The sequence below is a fragment of the Mastacembelus armatus genome, chromosome 24 (genome assembly GCF_900324485.2).
Source record: "Mastacembelus armatus chromosome 24, fMasArm1.2, whole genome shotgun sequence".
NCBI lineage: Eukaryota > Metazoa > Chordata > Actinopteri > Synbranchiformes > Mastacembelidae > Mastacembelus > Mastacembelus armatus.
In genome coordinates this window covers 17,892,100-17,911,328 of record NC_046656.1, presented here as the reverse complement: position 1 = coordinate 17,911,328, position 19,229 = coordinate 17,892,100, and the positions used below count along the sequence as shown (strand labels likewise).

The window sequence follows — 19,229 nt, the reverse complement described above, 5'->3', positions numbered from 1 at the left end:
ACAAGAAGGTTAATGCACCTTATGCAATCATTGCATTGCTAAGCTGCAAAGAACATTTCCAATTACACAGGGCATTCACTTAAAAACGTGACCCCCCCCCCCCCCCCCCCCCCCCCCATCACATGTTGCTAAATGTCAACAGTGCCATCAAAAAGAAAGCAAACTGACTGACATGAGAACTAGGTCACTGCAGAGCAAACACTTGCAAGATCTTACCTTGAGCTCACTGCACTGCTGGAGTGGTCAACCTGAGGAAGTGAGAGTTTTTATACAGAGGGCAAAGAACACAGGTTGATTTCCTTCCTTCTTGTGTTCCGACACACAGTACTAACGCACTCTGTAGAAGACTAAAACTGCAACTGCTAGGTGGTTATATCACACGTTCTGCTCTAGCCTTCACAGATTTGCTCTAGCTGTTAGATTGGTTGATGACATTTCTTTGCAGCCATAATGTGGGTGCAAAAGGTGAGAAAACGAATTCAACTCAGTGCCAGTGTAGAAGAGGTTTATATGAAAGTTTTGTCCATTGCTTTTTCTAATACTGTGACAATAGATATTGTTAAATTTGTTGAAGTTGTCATTTTCCACAGTTCACTCGCAAGTTCCTGTAAAGAGGTAAGATTAAAGATGATCCCACAAACACACACGTGCACTTACAGTCATGAACAGATTAACAAAGCGTGGGCACAGACAACCTCTCTCCTTCTCCAGCTCCACTCCCCAGTGAAGATCAGCTGCTGTTTTTCAACAAACAGCAGTACCTGAGAGTTCTGCTTCAACTGCAGTGTCGCAGGAAGACACACAAAACGACTGCATAGATACAAAACGAGTACAGAGCTAAAGGATCTCAAGGACAAACAGAATAATCTCAAACGAGGTGCAAAACAGGCATAGAAACACGTAACGGCCTCAAAGAGACTCCAAACAACCAGAGATGCAAAACCACAAAAGGATTCAAGCAACCATGAAGACATGCACAACAAACAAGGAAAAATAAGAAAAAAAAAAGACATGAAGTCAGGAAATAGATACAAGACACGTAAAAAGATGTAAACAGAGGCAAAATGACTACACATCATCTCGTCTCTTTTTGTCTGCCTGTTTTTCTATGTAGGAGAGTTGGGAGAACATTTACATGTTTGTGCTATAATATTGTTAACCATACCAAAACCGTATAAAATACTAAACACTGTAAAGAAGATACACTGAATAAAAATGCATTGACAGCATCTAACAGGTGAAAACTTGAACATTTCTTTTTCCTCAACTTTTTTGTGTTTTCATGTTGGTTTTCTCACAAAAGAAGAAGCAGATGCAAATGTTTCCAGATTGTCATGGTGTTTTCCCTAATGTTCCAGCCAATAAACACATCTATGTATAAATGTCCTTCTTTTCCCTTTTATTTTAGTCTACACTTTCCTGTGTGAGGAAATACTCTGATGTCACTCTGCAGATGTGGCAGCGTCTTTGGGTTAAATATCATCTGACTTTGCTCTGTACAAAAGTCCTTAAAAACAGAATCAAACACAAACCGATGGTATCACACACTGAAGAACTGTAGAGTCTGATTTGGATTCAGACACATTACAAAAGAAACGGATGGAACATAATATTGGGATTAGTTTGGTCTGAAAACAGGAAACTTTCAGATGTGAGGCACCTGTTAGCTGTGTGTCCACATGGCCTGTCACACAGACCGATATGGCTTTCTTCAGAGATTAAACCCTCTTTGATAATGTATCTGATTTTAAGCAGTTTGTAAGAACGTCTTGAGCTGTAACGTCTCTTCCACTGATATCCTGTTGTGGTAGAAGCTGAGGCCTGTCAGGAGCTCGATGTCTCGGACCCGAGCAGTGTGAAACTGCAGCCAGTCCTCCACCCATTTCAAGTCTGAACCCATCTGTGGAAAAAAAAAAAGAAATAAAGAGGAGGAAGAAAAACTATTAATGAATGATCTGTTACCACTTGTCTCCTCTGATCACTTTTTCCACTGCAGGGTTTGTCAGCAGGTTTCCATTGAGGCAGACCAAGACTAAGAAGTACGAGAGGGGTTACTCACAGCACAGCTCTCTGTGTGGTCGGGTCTGTGGGGCAGGATGAAAGACCTAACCCGCAGTGGGCCCTGACAGTTCACAGGGCTGAAGGTCGAGTTCCCACAGCTGGTCAGGATCACGAAGAAATGTGTCGGGACAGGAGCCATATTCCTGCAGAGCCAAGAGGGGTAAAGAAAATGCAGCCTCCTTCACCTTATAGAGAGCTCATACATGAATCTGCTTCACCAGGACGGTGTATCAGAGATGTCTGACGTGAAAACAGCAAAATATGTTTTCAACTATTGCAGAAAACTGTTGGCTCACGTAGGATATCATGCTTTATGGGAAGAAAACACATTTTCAAAGCCTTTACAGTTTTTGACAGTGAACATCCTTCTACCCTTGAATCTTTGATGTAATGGTCATAAAAGATGCAACAGACAAAATGAAAGTAATTACTGGCTGCAGCTCTGAGCAGCTGCCTGATGTATGTGTCACTGACTTACCCAGAGATTGTTTTAAATGCATCAGTGTTTCCATCATAGTCTTCATCAAATATTGGTCCACTCATGACATTGACTCCATTCAGCTGCTGTGAATACTTTGGAAGCAGGACATCATGGAAATAGGTCCATACATCTGTGGTTACAAAGGATACATATGAAACCCTACTACTACTACTACGACAACAACTGATGTTAATGTGACCTGTGTGCTAGAGAGACGAGCCAGTGATTTAAATTTAGAGCTATAAAAATATACATTATGCCCCATTTAAGAAGTTTCCATGTGGCCTCTGGATTTCCTACAAACTTAGCTAACAGTTATGCACAAGGTATAAAAAGTGATGGCCAGCAGGGGGCAGCATCTGCTGGTTGAATAATATTTAGTCTTCCAACTTGACACCATTAACACATTTCAACAAATCATGGCTTGTCTGACACACATCACAGTTTTGAAATGCCGAGCAGGGCCGTTAATGCATGTGCTGATGTAATCAACAGATTAACAGGAAAGAAGCAACATCTGTGTCAGCAAATGAATAAAAAAATGAGGAAGTGAATAATATTTAAAGCATCTTTAATCTGAAAGTCGTTGGGATGAAACCTGCACAGAATACACAAGGTCAGCAGGAGAATTAACTTCAAACTAAACCTTTAACTGTGTATGACTGTACTAAATTAAAGTACGGTCGTCACATATAATCACAGAAGTCACATATGTAATCACAGCAGTCGCATCCTGGACTCCTGTTACATCTATTTAAAAGCCAGACGGAGGAAAGTACAGCAAAGTCTGTTTTTAAGTAAATTGACCATAAATAATATAAAAGTAACATCATCCCCAGCTGTGATCCAGACTCTGTAGTTCACTAGGTAATTAAATTGTTCAGTTAGGAAGCTCCGTCAGCTGGCAAAGGAACATTTCTGGTGGCTCACCTTTAAATGCAGGGAACATTGGTGCCATGTTGCTTGTGATTAAAGAGTCTGTCTCAGGCCCGCTGACATTGAAAGCTACAAAAAAGAAAGATGAGGAAAAAGACTGTGTCAGCTACTTGGTTACAGATAAAACACCAACGGGACACTGTAAAAGTCTCACACACACACTGTGAAAATCAAAGTTTCTGGCTGAAACTAAACTTGGAGGAGCTAAACAAAGAGATTGGCTGCAACTAACATTTATTTATATTTTTGATGAATTAGTAGAGTATAACCTAAACTCAAATATATTCAATTTACAGTGATATAAAACAAAGAAAACACATGATTAATCAATTGTCACATTTGTTTGGATTCATTGTTTGGCAATCAAGACATATCATTGCAGCAAAGTAATTAAACTGCACAAACTTTTACCAGAGCTACATGTTGGAAAAACCATCTGATGTTTTATTTTTTTTTTTTAGCCCAGCACCTGTAGGGGACCTTTTCACTCTTTTCACTTCCTTTTGTGGGGCTGCCGAAAGTCTGCATTTCATTTAGAAAATACGGTAAATTTACAGCCTCTGAATTAGGGGGGAGGCCCAGACTTCTCAGCTGCAGCACGGGTGTATTTCACATGAGAATGTGGCAGTGAAACATGTCAACATGAATTTAACACCCGGCTGAGGAAGACAAGCCGTGACCCCCACTGCCACACACTCACAGGGCGGATGCAGCAGGCCGTAGGACAGGGCCGGGCGTTCGCTGTAGTGAAGACACTGCTGGCTGGTGGCCGGTGGGATACGCACATCAGAGCGAACACACGCCTCCACCTCCGGGCTGAGGGGTTGGACTCTGGTCTGAGAGAGAAAGGGGCAGTCAGTGCCGAGTGGGGCTTCAAGCCAGGCCTCTGGGCTGCGTGTAAGTTCACATGGCTTTGCTCTGCCTTGCCTGTGTATGTGGGTCAGTGCGGACATTGCACTGTTTTTGTTTGCAGAGGTCTCTATAAATAATAATCTCATCTCATTCTGCTGTTCTAGCAGGACATGTACATTTTCTTTGGAATAGACCTGCACTTCATTGGAACCGAAGCATTTCAGAACATGCAAAGTGTCTCCAGGAACATGCTGCTTGTTTTTACCGATAAGAGGAAAGGCAAATGAGAGACTGCACTGAGTTAGAGAATCTGCAGATATGTGAAAGCGACTGGAATATTACAGATGGGTAAAAAACAGCATTACCGATTTTTCTCTTTGTGATTACAGGCAGAGAAATGCAGCACTAAAAACTACGAATGTTTCAAACATAAACATGTTAAATGACAAGCTGCAAAATTAAAAGTTTTCAGGGGCTGTACAAATGAGCTGCACAGACTGTATGTTATACTGTGATAGATTAAAAACAGTACAAGGCGTATTCAGCTTGTACTCTATTTGGATAAAGCCGGACTGAAAACAATTCCTCACATTCTCTGTCATTCAGACAGGATAAACCCTCCTGAGAATGCATCACACTGCCTGAGGTCATGATTTACACTATTCAACCACATGATGAGCAAGACACAAAGTGCTTGAACCAACATGAGCAGAGAAAATGAAGATCAGCTGCTTTGAGAAAGGACTCAAATACTAAACAACTTCTTAAAATCTGCTGCCAAACCACAACCGCAGACGAAATATAGCTGGGACAGCCCAACTGAGCAGACTATGTTTAGGGATAAAAGTGGGCTCACCAGAGGCGGGATAGAGTACGAGACCCAGAGGGGCATGAGGCGGTCTTTGCTGTATCCGTTGAGGTAGTCAGAGTGGTGGAGCAGACAAAAGGTGGCGCCTGGTTGGACAACCTGAGGTATGCCGAACGGGTGGTGGCGGCGTTGTAAGCTGGCTTTGGCACCTAAAGGGAAAACATGTAAATGCCACACCAAAACTGTCCTCTAAGGAACATTATGGATGCAAAGAAAAATTAAATGATCCTCACTGGAATTGACTGTCATGAGACGTCTGTTCATATTTGCCACCTGAAAAAAATTCAGACTTGTTAGTATATATGACCTGTCAGGTTTCATTGTGTTACTGTAAGTGAAGTTTTGCATATTAAGTATATAGACACTCTGCCTGTGTTGGCTTTGACCTTAATGCTAACACCAGCATCATTCTCTGGTCTTAGTCCAACAAACCCTGCAGTTCTTGAGATATTTCAGTTTGGACCAAGAAGGTGGGCAGATTCCTAGAACTAGTGTGGTTAAAAGCAACTGCATAACTTCATTAACTTTGACACAGACCATTGCTTTGGTTTGTGATATACAGCTGCAGTGCAGGTCGTCAGCAGGCAGGGGCTCACTAGCCTCACAGGGGGTGCTGTGGGAGAGCTGCGCTGGGTGAACTGGCAGGTGGACGGGGTGCTTCAGGAGGTGGTTCAGACTGCCATGGGTGCCGTTGTTTGGAGCGGGACGAATACCAAGGAGGTCTGGAAGGGAAAGGAGCAAAAGGGCCGATTCAAAAGGACAGAATTACACATAAGACAGACTGTCAGGTATAGTAACAACTGATTCTGAAAGTTTTGACTTTTCTGTGGCTGCCTAGTTCATTTTTGGAGACAAAGTACCAAACTGAATTTCAGTCCAGGAGAAGTGCAGCTGTTTCCTCTTCTGAACGGTGCTTCTAGATTTAACCCACTTTCTCCCGCACTTTTCCCCCAACTAAGATTAGACCCAGGTTACTAAACAAAAAAAAAAAAAAAAAAAAAAAAAATCCCCTAATGGAAATAACAGATAAACTGCCAACAGAAAAAGTGTGGGCAAAACTTGGTGCTGAGCATCGTGTGGATACAGCTGGGGACCAACACAACTCCACCACAGGACTGTCTGGAGAAAACCAAAACATCTGAGTTTACAGTATAACCGTTACTATACTCTTTGTGTGTAGTGTTATTGGAAACAACCACATACTAGAAGTAACAACTGAATAAAGAAAACACAGTGTCAGCAGAGAAGAACAGTAAGCATATGTCCCGCTCTAATAAAGTGACTTACCACACATAAGGTTATACAGCTCAATGCTTTCAAAAGGCTGAACAACACTGTTGTTTTTAAAGGCAGGACCATACCCAATGAAGATCGCCTGGAAAGATACACACAAACTCATTCAACCTTCTTTTAAACTCTAAATAACTCAATGTCAAATGCTTCATAACATCATTAGGCCAGAAGTAAATGTTTGAAAGTAGTTGATGCAGTAAAATTACCAACATAACCTTAAAAAAAATCTGAAAAGTTATGCTCCTAAAGATCTTGGTGGGGTCAGATATTTTCAGAGAAGTAAACTGTGAAATTTGGGCACATTTAGCTGTTTCCTTTTGCTGTGTGAGCAGCCTGAGAGCAGTTGACTTTAGTTGAGTCACAGGCCTATTTTTGTTTAAGAGAAGCCATCAGTCTGTTCCAATTTTTCAAGTCATATTTCAAAGTAAACTGCTTCCTGGAAAGGCGTGATGACTAACATGAAGGTGGCAGGCAGAAACACATTTCCAAATAAAAGAAACTCAAGCTGAGCAGGTGTTGGTGGAGAAACTTCTCACAACTGTAATTATTGGACTTCAGCTTTGGATTTACACACTATTTGTATTACTTGTGTGTACTGTATTTGAAATACTTTTCAAAGTACCCGTGCCAGGTTTAGTTTGATTTGCACAAATTAAACAACAAACAGCAATTTATTGCATATATGCCAAGAAGAATTGCTTAATTAGCAAGACCAGGCAACTTACTGAGAAATAGACTTGATGCTGCAGGAAACTGTTCATCTCTGCTGTGACATAAGCATCTATCAAACATCTTTTATGTAGCATGCATGAAGTGAATGCTACACACACACACACACACACGCGCGCACACACGCACACACGCACGCACACACGCACGCACACACACACACACACACACACACACACACACACACACACACACACACACACACACACACACACACACTTCCTCTGACCTGCATGTTAGTGAAGAGGTTATCTGAGCCATGAAATCCACCTCTGCAGTACTTGACCTCACTGGGGTTACTGAGGAGAGAAATGAAAAACAAAGAAAGCTGGAAATAAAAGAAAGTCACTGAAATGCCAGAGTGTTACTGTCATGTATTTCCCTCTTATTTTGAAGGAATTGTTCATTCTACATAACCTTTATTTCGGGGTCACACAGTTCGAGTCTATATATCCTGGAGCAGGACTCATGTTACAGTACTACTACATTCTGTATGTTGTGTTTAAGTTCAATTAAATTCTTCAGCCTGAAGCAATTTTCCCTGATTATATGGTTGCGATCCATCAAGGAAGGTGTCCAACTCTTCCACATGCCATGATTTAGTCGTTAGACATAATCGCTTACACTAATTACTGTAAATGTTTCAACTTCTGTGTGGCCAGAGAGGCTTTTTTAAAATCAGACATTTGCATACTTTCTTTAAACCACTGCAACAGCAGAGTCTAATGTTGAAGTACGAATTTGATCAATTAGGTGTTTTCACATTTTCTTTCAGCAGTCAAACTAAGGGTATCTTTAAAAATCAACTTTAACCATAAGTTCAACAATTTTTGAAGATGTTTATTTCCTCTCTTGGCAAAAGATAAAGAAAATCAATCAGCTGGTGACTTACAGTGCTGCCTGCCAGCCCATCTTCATGTAGAGGTGTCCCCTCTCTATGCGCTTGTTGTTGGCAAAGTGCATCCTTTTGGGGAGGTTTTCTTTGAGGTACGGCCTCAGCGGCTGGTCATGGGTCCTGCACTTCAGAACAGACACACACACAAGGAGAATCAACACGCAGCAGAGTGAGAATGAGGCTGTTTGACGTGAAGCTAAGGAAGCAGAAAAGTTTTCATTCTTCTTATGAATACAAGTGTCACATTTGGAATACTTCGCATACCGACAGGTTCTTCATCAGGCCTTCATAGTCGACTGAGGAAAGAAACACAGGGCGAGGGGTCAGGCACACAGGTTACAAACAAACTGACACAGTGATGCTGCAACACTGGGAAGACGGGAATTTGGATGCCACTGTCAAGAACTCACAGGAAAAGTACTCCTCTGGGAGGCGAGTGGGTCGGATGCGAGCGGCCGGGCCCTGGATGACAACAAAGCTGTCAGTGTTGTCCTGGTAGTTTGACACATATGCTGCCTTTTTGCATGAAGCCTCCTCCATGCCTGAGAAACAAACACTTTGTCATCATTTTTTACTTGAATATGTCGTCTTTGATGACTGCAGTGCATTGATCTTTAATAAATAACAAGCTTAAACACATGGTCTCCAGATGTTCAGTGTAACTCCTACTCATAAAAATGTGCTTCTAACATAAGACTGACAAAAGCTCTTCCCAGTTTACTCCTACTCCGAGTCTGTGTAGTTCTCTCACCATGGTCTGATAGGACGATTAAGTTAACACACTGGTCCAGGTCTCTCTGCTTCAGGCCGTCCATCAGTATTCCCAAAATCCTGTCTACATTCTTCAAGGCTGAAATGATCTGAAGGAACAATGGTAATTAAAGTTTAACAGAGATATCCTGGCTAGAAAACAATGTTCACCAAAACTGTGCATGGAAACAGTTCAAGTACAAGACAAAGGAGGGAATGTTTGGAGAAAACAAAACAAAGAACAAAACAGTGACTAACCTCACTGCTTCTGGGCCCATAATAGTGTCCTGATGAGTCAGGTTCATCCAGGTACAAAGTGTAAAAATCGGGCCTAAAAATCACCAAGGCCACAGTTCAACACAATGTCCAGTGTTTTTTGTAATGATATTAAAAAAACACGTGCTACCTTTGACCCTGAGGCAAACTGAGCCATTCAAACAGCATCGACACTCTCTTCTCAAATGGAATGCTCCTGTGCATAAAAAGAGTCATCTGTAAACACGCCAGTATTTCTAGGCACGAAAATCATTCAAGATGATGACATCTTTCTTACTTGTCATAAAGCTTGTAGAAATCTGGGAAGCTGCCATTGATGGCGACATCTGAGCCCGGCCAGAAGAAAGTTCCTGTTTTTAGATGTTGACGCATGGCAGTGATCCAGATCTAAGGAGCGCAGGATAAATACAGACGACGTGAGCTGCAGCTACTTCACCTTCACCAACTCACCAACTCATTCATCAGAGCAACAGTGTTTTGTTGATTAGGACACAGTGTAATCCCTCACAGCACTGTCGGATCTGACAAATCTAACTGCATCTTTACACTTAATCCATAGCTGCAGTTTGACCTGCAGGTAGATGTCTAGTAAGCATGAAGCATCATAATATTAATTGGTAGATGCACTTGGCTGTAATGAATTAAATGTCATTAATGGAGTGTGGGCTATTTCTCCTTTGCTCCTGGAAAGACATACCGACTGCTGCACAGTGTATTTTAAAGATGTGCCTGTCACACAGGCTTCCCATTTACATGGAAACCACAAAGCGTCAAAACAAGCACAACTCACAGCCCTCACAAGATGTCATTTAGCACTAGCAAAATCCATAATTATATCAAGATGCTCATTTCAGGGAGAGATGATTCCCAACAACAACACCCAAAAACAACAAGTGTCTTGTGCTGCTCACCGAAAGACAGTTACAGCATGATTTGTGCACATTGCTTCCTATTTATTATTCCTATAAGTGTCATGCCAGGTAAGTTACTCAGTGTGTGTCCGTCCCACACTCACAAGATGTGTACAGGAAATGTTATGAAAGTATGGCTCAGAACTGCTCTGCTGTGTCCTTTCTCAACAAACACACTTTTCTGATGTAGTGCAAATGACTTTTATCAGCTTTTACTACGAGCTTTGTGATTACACACTGAACAGTAAACCTCTACACAAAACAGTGGCTGTACAAAATCACTTACAGGCTCTCCTTGGTACCACTTTGGGTTGAATTTCTCGTTAGTTTTCATGCTGAAGAAAGAGTTTCGGGTCACATCGTACATCTTGTTGTCCACAATCCCATGAGACTCGGGATAAAGACCCTGCAGGTAAAATAACCACACAGTCAAGGTGAACTGCTTGGACTCTGCAGCTGCAGGACTTTTACTTGTAACTGAGTATTTTTACATTGTTTTGTTTTTTTGTATTTTTTTTTTATTGGTGCACTTTAACACTGACAAGCCAAAAGAGACCAGAAAAAAAACAAAACTTTACAGTCACGATGGTGTAGTGGTTTGGGAAGGTCTTTGTGGGATAAACAGGCCTCATGTATGGTGTTGTTGTTCCATCTCTTCCTGCCAACACACATAAGAACCAGCATGAGGAGTAAACCTTGAGGAGCTACAGTATAAACAATGCTGGTGACTTACGTAACTTGTTTATGACAGGAAGATGGCTGCCGTGATCTTTCAGATATTCCGCTCTGAAACCGTCCAAGGACACCAGAATGAGAGGAGGCCTGGGAAACCTGGGTGGGAAGACCGGGAGAAAGAATGATGACACACTGAGGTGAGTTTGTGAATGGAGACTGGAATAATTACTCTGCAGGAGACAAAGCTATCTTTGGCACCAGTACTGTGAAGGTAATTTTATACAGTAAGTCTAGGATGAGAGAATACAAAGGAGCTCTGTGACTGAGCCTTAAGAGGAGAAATGGTATCAAAACACAGGCCACACAGAGAGGGAGGAGACGAGGAAGAGAAACGTGACTCTGCTGAATGACCGAATCCCATAATCCCCTTTTTTCACTGAGAATGACTAACTATATTATATTTCTGCCACCAGCCTTTTCTCCCCATGCAATGATTACAGTTCATTGCTACATTACAATTATACAGATTATCACAGCGATAGAGAGAGGTGGGTATTCTGAGTAGTCAAAGAGAAATTCCCTTTACCATTAATTTTATCTTTTGCTTTTTATTTACAATTTAAATGACACTTCAGTCCTTGAAACGTCTGAAAGCCAAACCACATATTAAAATAAAAGTGTGGTTTACCAACAGAAACAATACAAACAAACCCAAGAGAATCACACACACACACACACACACACACACTATTCACCAACACACGCCTGATTATTCAGAGTGAAAACCCCTGAGTTACGTTCCTCTCACTAAACCAACAAAACAACAGTCTGTGTTTTAGTTATTTACACACCAATAAAACTAAACTGGAATGAATAGATTGAAGTGCCAGCCCTAGACAAAAAAAACTAGTTAATTTCCTCTAAGTATTGCTTTCTGGGAACAATGGTCTCTACTCAGGATCTGTGTAGGCGACACAGTTGAATAGTTTCATTCTCAACAACTAAAACCTGCGGAAAGATACGGCACCAAGAGGACGAGAGGCGCTGATACAACAGGAAATAAGTTGGCTGAGATTTGAGGATTTATTTTCTTCTGAAACCACATCAGTTTTTACATTACAGTAAAAACAAGTGTGTTACCCTGCTGGACATGAGAGTTGCTGAGGTTCTTCAGCGTCTGCCGACAGCCACTGCTCCCCTCCTGTTGGAAAAGAGGCATATTGTGACACACAATAGAGACGTCAAACACCAGAAAACCTAAAACCAAATATTCTAACTTCGGAAGATAACGTGTGCTAGGAAACCTGACTCTACACCACAAAGATTTATTACTGGATGCTGTGGTGCCTCTTAACTTTATAGGAAAACACTTCTTTACCATTTAGGTTAAAAACATTGAATGATTAAGTAAGATGCTGATTATGAAACATGTGTAGGGCCTTTCATGTCAAAGTAGGGCTGGTGAATCATTCAACTGGCATCCAACAACAGGAGGAGAACGCACAGTAAAGTTACTTTGCTATCCACATGTTTGTGAGATGACTAAAGACAGAAAGAGGTTTCCTGTGTGCAAGTCTTCCTAGTGTTTCTTTGGAGCGAGAACAGAGCAGATCTCTGTGAGACACATGACTGTTACGTAAAGGCACAAATGGAAAACAGCACAGAAAGATCCCTGGAACAAATGGAAAGTCCTCAACTAATGTATGATTTGAGCCAGATTTTGTGATGGACAACATGTTCATGAAAACAGAAATGACCTGCACTTTGTTCTCATGAACACAAACCAAAACAGTCGTCACTACTGACCTGCTTGTTGTTATTTTGAGGTCTAACATGCACATAAACTGATATCAGTTCTTGGCTTAATAAATGTACTTAATTTGATCAAAGAGGAAACCATAGTGTCCTGGAGCATGTTCAAAGTCTTAAAAACCTAGGGATTTTTAATTACATGGGTGTGATACAACACAGCAATGATGGATGTTATGTTAAAGAGTTATATAGTGACACATGCCATAGAGATGGAGCAATGTAACATTTCATTAAGTGGGACTGTGTTTCTGGCTGACAAATGTAAATTTCCTTTCCTTGGTCTTCCTGAGGGAAACATCTGGCTATTTAGCAGTTAAATGCAGTGTTTTCTTCACATGCAAGAGCTAATCAAGTCTGGCTGCTGTTTCCCCAGAGGACACTGATGTTTGTGAACTGCTGGACCATATATTTGTGTTTCATTTGGTTCAGTGGACACCTTTGATCATGGCATGATTGTCAGATGCTACGCCCACGCCTGTGCCAATTTTGATATGCACACAGATAATCGGTGGATAGTGTGAGTAGTATACAGAGTAGTATACATATGCTAGAAATGTTGGGGATGAAAGTGGTGAGAGTGGAGATAAATTCTGAGTCAGTTCTCTTTAAATTTGGGTCCAAGTTGGTTAAAAAAAAAAAAACCCAGAGTCATTACACTTCATGGCAAAATGAATCAGCTTACAGTCTCCAGCCTCTCTAACTACAGAAGCTGCCAAAGGACAAAAAGTTCCTAAAAAGTAAATAGTGATAAAGCTGGGGCAAACATGTATGGCAGATCAGTTTAATCACTATGAAGTTAATAAAACAACTGTAAAATGTAACGTATGTGTGAAGCTGTTGTACAAAAAAAAAAAAAAACAACAAAAAAAACAATGAGGAACAAGACGTTCTTTGTTTAAACCATGAATGTCCACCCTGTTAAAGTATGAAGTTGTGTTATTGTTAATGTGAGAAGACAAGTGCTCGTCCTCGCCCTGCGACTGGTGTTACATTCCGAGAGTGAACCAAAGCATCAAAGCTGCACAACACAAAACAAAAATAAGTTTAACTGTGGCATCAATGAATCTGTGCAGGCTAATTAGTGCATTACTTGCATTTATAAAATTTGTAACAGGGCAGAGTTAACACAACAGCCAACAGAACTACAACATGTCCTCTGCAGCTTTCTGCTGAGCATCTCCTGGAGCATTTGGAACAAACTGCGTCTTGCTCAAGGACTTTCCCACGGACAAGGTGACTCCAAGCAGGAAGCTTCAGGCCAACACTTTCACCTTTCAAGCAACTGCCTTCCCAACACATCGGTCAAGCTTGCTGCTGTTCTGGACACATGACAGAGAGAGTCTTAGCATGTTGGTGAGAAAGCCCCTCCTCACCGTCTCTCGAGGCCAGCAGTGTGGTTTGGAGCGAACATGGGGATACTCGTCTCAGGAGACAAGTTGCTGTGGTTTGCAATCCACGGGAAAACCCGCTCTCAGTATTTTACACTACACACCATCAGCCTCCAGGAAGAGGTTGATGCCTGCGTTATTTTGACTTCTTTTATTACTTGTGATCTGTTTTCCTTACCAGTTTCTACAAAGTAAGTAGAAGTAAAAGCTCCAATAAAGCTGTATAGCTGTGAATGGCTGGGTGGGTGCAAGCTTAAAATATATTCTTTCCATATGGCTTCCATGTTAGTTGGGTAGGAAATATAAGTTAATTGCCGCAGCAGAGAGAGCACCCCACCCAGACTGGGGACAGCTGCCCACAGTCACCACCGCTGCCCCTGAAATGGAAGACAGGGTTTTTGGCATGTCAGTTTTCAACAAGGAGCAAACTGACGCCCCTACCAACGTCTAACCAGAGGGAATCTATAGCTGCAGAAAACATGAACATTCCTGTCTCACTTAAACGTATATTTTCACAAGTTTTGCAACAGTGGGCAGACACTAGTAACACCATCCTGACAAACATGTCCTCTGAATAAATCATTTACAGTGTCAGAGGTTGACCTGTCCCTCCGCCTTTCACTCCCACTTCTCCCTCCAGTGGCTGCCTGGTAACCTGACTCTCCTTCACCACTGGCTTTAAATACACTCAGTTTCTTTTTTTTTTTTTTTTTTTGAGGGACCTACACATGAGCTGAATCTATGCTAGCAGACTGTCTGGTAGTACAGTAGGCGAGTAACCTCACAGGATGAAGGTTTGTTTCTTCCTCTTCCCACTGATGACTTGTCGTATGCGTTTTACCAGCCTTTACCAAATAAGTACTCTAAAACACAGGCTGAGATCATTTCTGCCTCTCACTGCTGCAGCCAAAGAATGTGAAGACCATGACTCAGAAAAACTTTTAATGGCTTCTATGATATTTACATATGAGAAAGTCTTAAAAGTGAGGAAGAAGATGACTGCTAGCAAACAAGAACCTAAACCATGCTGGCTTCAAATTCTTTCAAAAATAGACTATGTAAATATTTAATGAAAGAGAAAAAGATTAACACATTTCTTGAATCTCACTGACACACACAAAGCGTTTGGTGAGGAATCTTACATTGATGGTTTACAAAAAAACTCCTTAGGGTACCTTTAAAAAGTTAATAACAGAGAGAGAAGTTTGGAAGAGATGTTGGATTACATGGTCTGGGCTTTAATCTCCTAGACCAGCGGGACAGTTTAATACTGTACGTATTCCTGACTTCAGAAACACACATAGTTGTAAAATAAAGACAAACACACATTTTACTGGACCTAAATAACGGCGCAGCTCACCTGTCGTAGAGCTCTTTCTCAAAGAGATCACCACAGCTAGGATGATCACCAGTAAACACAGCAACAGAACCTAAAACCCAGGGAACAAATGTCAGGATGTTTATTAGTCACTAAAGAGAACAGCTTATAAATCACTTGCAACAAACATGTCTGAAGACGTTTAGATTCAACTCTTGGCTCTGGGTTTGGAGAGTAGAAAATATAAAAGCAGTCGGTATGAAACTTGACAAGGATGGGTGTGACCAGATTGTACAGACATGTACACAGGCCTCAGAGGCTGAACTCTAAAAGCTTTGGTGATCCCTTAACTAGTCGTGCTGCCAAGAGGTTTACACTTACAGTTAAAGCAATTATTGAATAGACAGACATGAAATTTTCTTCACATGGTCATGGTGCCCTCAGAATGAACTGTAATGGATTTGATGATGATGTGATGTGTGCCTTAGCACAGACAGAGGTGCTAACATGCCTGTAGCCTCTCATTTCACTTGTCCATTCATTCTTTTAATTTACTCAAGACTTTCATTTTTATTTAAAATGAGCTCAGGGTCTTGTGGTGCAGCTGCTGAACAAGAAGAGGCTGAGATTGAATCTTCTGACCCTGTCCACAGACTCTAATCACTGCCATGTTCCCTCACGCACCATCGCCAACTATCCAAATGTCTTGGCCTTCTGAAATTTAAAACTAAAAATCAAAGACAGGTCAGAGAGGCCTGTCACCTTCTTTATCTGCCGCTCTGCTCAGATTGGAGATGGCCTTTTGCTGGGAGCAGAGGGGAATGTAAGCAGAGAGGAGATTCAAAACAAAAAGTATCAGAGTATTTAGAGCTGGGGTTGTTGTACTGTAAAGCCAAAGCCCAAGCTCAAATCAGGCCTGTAGTTGTTACGTGTTTTTTTTAAAAATTTTATTTACTCGAATTTGAGAACTGGTGTGAAACCTTGAGTTAAAAGTTTGCTGTCAGTTTGTGTAAGACTGGCAACAAACTAAGGTAAACACCTTAAACTAAATATTATCGCTTTCAAAAAGGAAGATTTATTTCAGGACCAAAATAAATTAAGACTGATGTAGCTACAGTATATGAGTGTCTACTAGTTGTCACTTGAAAAATCAGTGTAATATATAATATAAAACTGAATGTTACACATCGACTCAACACTGGATGAGATGTTTTCATACGTTACTGCACAGCAATATCAAAAAGATTAATACTGTAGCTAAGTCTTAATCACAGGATTGTTGGAACCAGTGATAACAACCCATTTAGTGTGATTCACATACACCAGACTTGAAATTCCAAGACAGGTATGAAAATATGCTGCTGTTATTTTCTCCCACTATAGGTGGAGTGAGAGAGAAAATAAAAGCTCTTTGGAGCAGCTTTTAGACGTGGTCCTTGTGGGTTGTTAAAGTAAACAGTCTGTCTGGTGGAAACCTTCTCGTCCCACACTGAAACAAGCTCTACTACCATTGTGTGCACAGTAAAGATCTGTCTCAAGACACAGGCATTACAAATGTCTTTCCTAAGTGACTATTAGTCTGAACCTCTAATGACTGAGCCTCATGTTGCAGGAAAATTAGTCCCAAGATGCTGTAATCCTCCTTTTGCAAGACCTTAAATAACACTACAGCATAACTAGTAACAATACTGGAATTACTAACAGATGTACAGATGTAGCTGATATGACAGCTCAAAACATGAGCTTGTCTAGACTTTGCCACATGTGTATCTAACCAGCTCCAAGCTGATTAAAATGCCGGTTTCTGTGGTTGTAGTTGCCGTTTGTTTGTAAATTGTTTGGAAGGTGAAACACCGTTTATGGGGAGATTACTTTTCTCACTTTCAGCTAGGAGTCAAATTCTACACACGCACATAACACCTATTTGTTTTACTTATTATGACTGTATTTTTTAGATAAAAGTAGTATTTAAACATATGTTCACTTTCTTCTATGCCATCTTTTAATTATGGTTTTGGCAGAACGTGCTGTTAACCTCAACATCTGTAGGGCCTGTAAATGAGAAAAGCTGCTGCTGTTTCTGAGGCTTGTGACAGGAATCAATTCCCCTTAAATACAAAAGAGAAAGTGATTAAAGTTTTCAAACTGGATGAGTAGTGAGAGGAAAAGTACCTTAGCTTGTTGTTTGGCCCTAAAGTGACACAGAACACTGACTTCCAGTGGATTTCAATCCAAAAACATTACTATCAACTCCACACTATTAATTAAAGCTTAGCTTTCATCACACATGCTGTATGGTGATCACTTCCATATGTACGTACAGCAGGACCTGATTCTTTGAACACAGCAGTGTGAAGAGATGTTGATTAATCAATCTGCTGTGCAAAAGAAAATTAATTTTGAACTATTTGAGAAAATGAAGTTGTTTTTGAAGCAAATGCACCAAATACGCTTGTTCCAGGTTCTTGATCTTACAGTACAGATGACTGAATATTTTGGGGCTTTATATGATATATGATAGTTATGTTTTCTTATTTTCGGGCACCGGGAAATTACGGTAATCAAGGATATACTGTTTTCCTTTGTCTTGAGTTGCAGCTCTAAAACAACACGTCTGCTGATTTGATCAGACATAAGGAACAAACTACTTTATGTTTTTTTCCTGCCTGTGTTCCTATCAGCTCAAACATCCAGAACAAACACAGTGTCACTGTTCAAACGTTTCTGACTTTGTGACTACACCAAAGTTCCAGCTCAGTCTTTACTCTCTTGGATCAGACTCAGCACTGTGGCTTTAAAGGTCCAGTCCTGCGTTATGCAAACATCTGTATAGATCTGATGTGAAAACATTTTGTTTCCACTTTCACACTGGCTGCTCTGACAGCTGTGGGTTACTGAGTTTAAACCGTGGAAAAAAAAGACCTGAGGCTGATACTATCACATATGATCAACTAATGATTACTCACTATCAATTGATCTGTCAAATGCATGACTGATCAATGAAATGTCTCACAAATTGTGAATCCAAGCTGACATCTTCAAATGTCTAATTTTGCTCAAGGAAAAGTCCAAAAGCCGAATGTGTTTGAGAAGCTGCATGAACCAGAGAATGTCTGACAAAATGACCTGAAGCTGAAGTTTACTGATCTTCACAAAGAATATCAACAATTATTTTAAATATGTGGATACAAGCGCTACAAAAACCAATTTGCTTGATTTGAAATAAGGAAAAAACTTTGCACATTTGTTGAATAGTTGAATAATGTGTGTTAATGTGTCAGGTCGGTGTTGGTGTTAATGAACTCACCGCAATAATGACTTTCCACCAGTTTCTCCTCTTCTTTCCTGTGTTTCTCCTCTGGCTCTCCATGTCTGCAGTCCCAAATAAAGACGCAGCCTGCCCAGCCGACTCTCCTTTAATTGCTTCCATGCTGTTGTGCGCAAAGAAACTCGTGCCCGGAACTTTTCCTGCAGGGACTGAGTGGCAGGCAGAGAATAAACCATGGGCATGTGCTGTGATTGCTGAGGCTGTAGCGCCGCCTCGTCTCTTGCTTGTGATTGATGTGAGAGTCCGAGGGGACACAGTCGTCTCTGGCTCCGGGTCATTCTCAGTGAACCTGCACTACACCTGTAGAAACGAGTTGACGCCTGTTCACAAGAGTGTAAAAACTAATATTCGATATTTAATTTCACACTTGTCTCAAAACTGTTTCATCTAAATTCTCAGCTGAAACTTTAATAAAAAGTGTTATTAGTTCATAGCGCCTTCTTGTGGTGAGACTGGAGCAGCGCGGAAAAGACTTGGTCTCTTTATCATCGTCGCTCGTTCACTGAGCAGACGCCGCAGTTCCCGTCATGCTCCACCCAAGCTGCAGCAGAGCTCCATGTGTTTCCACCTGTGTGTCTCACTCCAGGCTGGATCTGTGTCCTGCCTCCTGTTGTTTGGGACATTTCTCAGTTTGCTGTCGTCCCTAATGTCTGACA

General features: G+C 41.1%; 1 protein-coding gene across 1 annotated transcript; it reads right to left on the bottom strand.

The window, feature by feature from the left end:
- Nucleotides 1–491: 491 nt before the first annotated feature.
- enpp1 (ectonucleotide pyrophosphatase/phosphodiesterase 1) lies at nucleotides 492–19,006 on the bottom strand. The gene is made up of 23 exons (XM_026318959.1): nucleotides 18,553–19,006; nucleotides 15,288–15,357; nucleotides 11,868–11,928; nucleotides 10,786–10,883; nucleotides 10,631–10,710; nucleotides 10,339–10,458; nucleotides 9,419–9,528; nucleotides 9,272–9,337; nucleotides 9,124–9,196; nucleotides 8,867–8,975; nucleotides 8,526–8,657; nucleotides 8,380–8,411; nucleotides 8,113–8,240; nucleotides 7,450–7,519; nucleotides 6,486–6,573; nucleotides 5,736–5,920; nucleotides 5,432–5,471; nucleotides 5,187–5,347; nucleotides 4,179–4,314; nucleotides 3,473–3,547; nucleotides 2,540–2,672; nucleotides 2,060–2,204; nucleotides 492–1,900 (listed from the first exon to the last, which is right to left on the bottom strand). Exons 1-23 carry the CDS (start codon nucleotides 18,673–18,675, stop codon nucleotides 1,748–1,750), a joined length of 2,388 nt encoding a protein of 795 aa, XP_026174744.1. The 5' UTR covers nucleotides 18,676–19,006; the 3' UTR covers nucleotides 492–1,747.
- Between the last annotated feature and the right edge of the window lie 223 nt (nucleotides 19,007–19,229).

Coding starts and splice junctions, on each gene's coding strand:
- enpp1 (XM_026318959.1), bottom strand. CDS start 18,675: ATGGAAGCAATTAAAGGAGAGTCGGCTGGGCAGGCTGCGTCTTTATTT. Junction 11,929..15,287: donor GAGAAAGAGCTCTACGACAG/GTGAGCTGCGCC, acceptor CTTTTCCAACAG/GAGGGGAGCAGTGGCTGTCG. Junction 5,472..5,735: donor TATCACAAACCAAAGCAATG/GTCTGTGTCAAA, acceptor AATTTTTTTCAG/GTGGCAAATATGAACAGACG.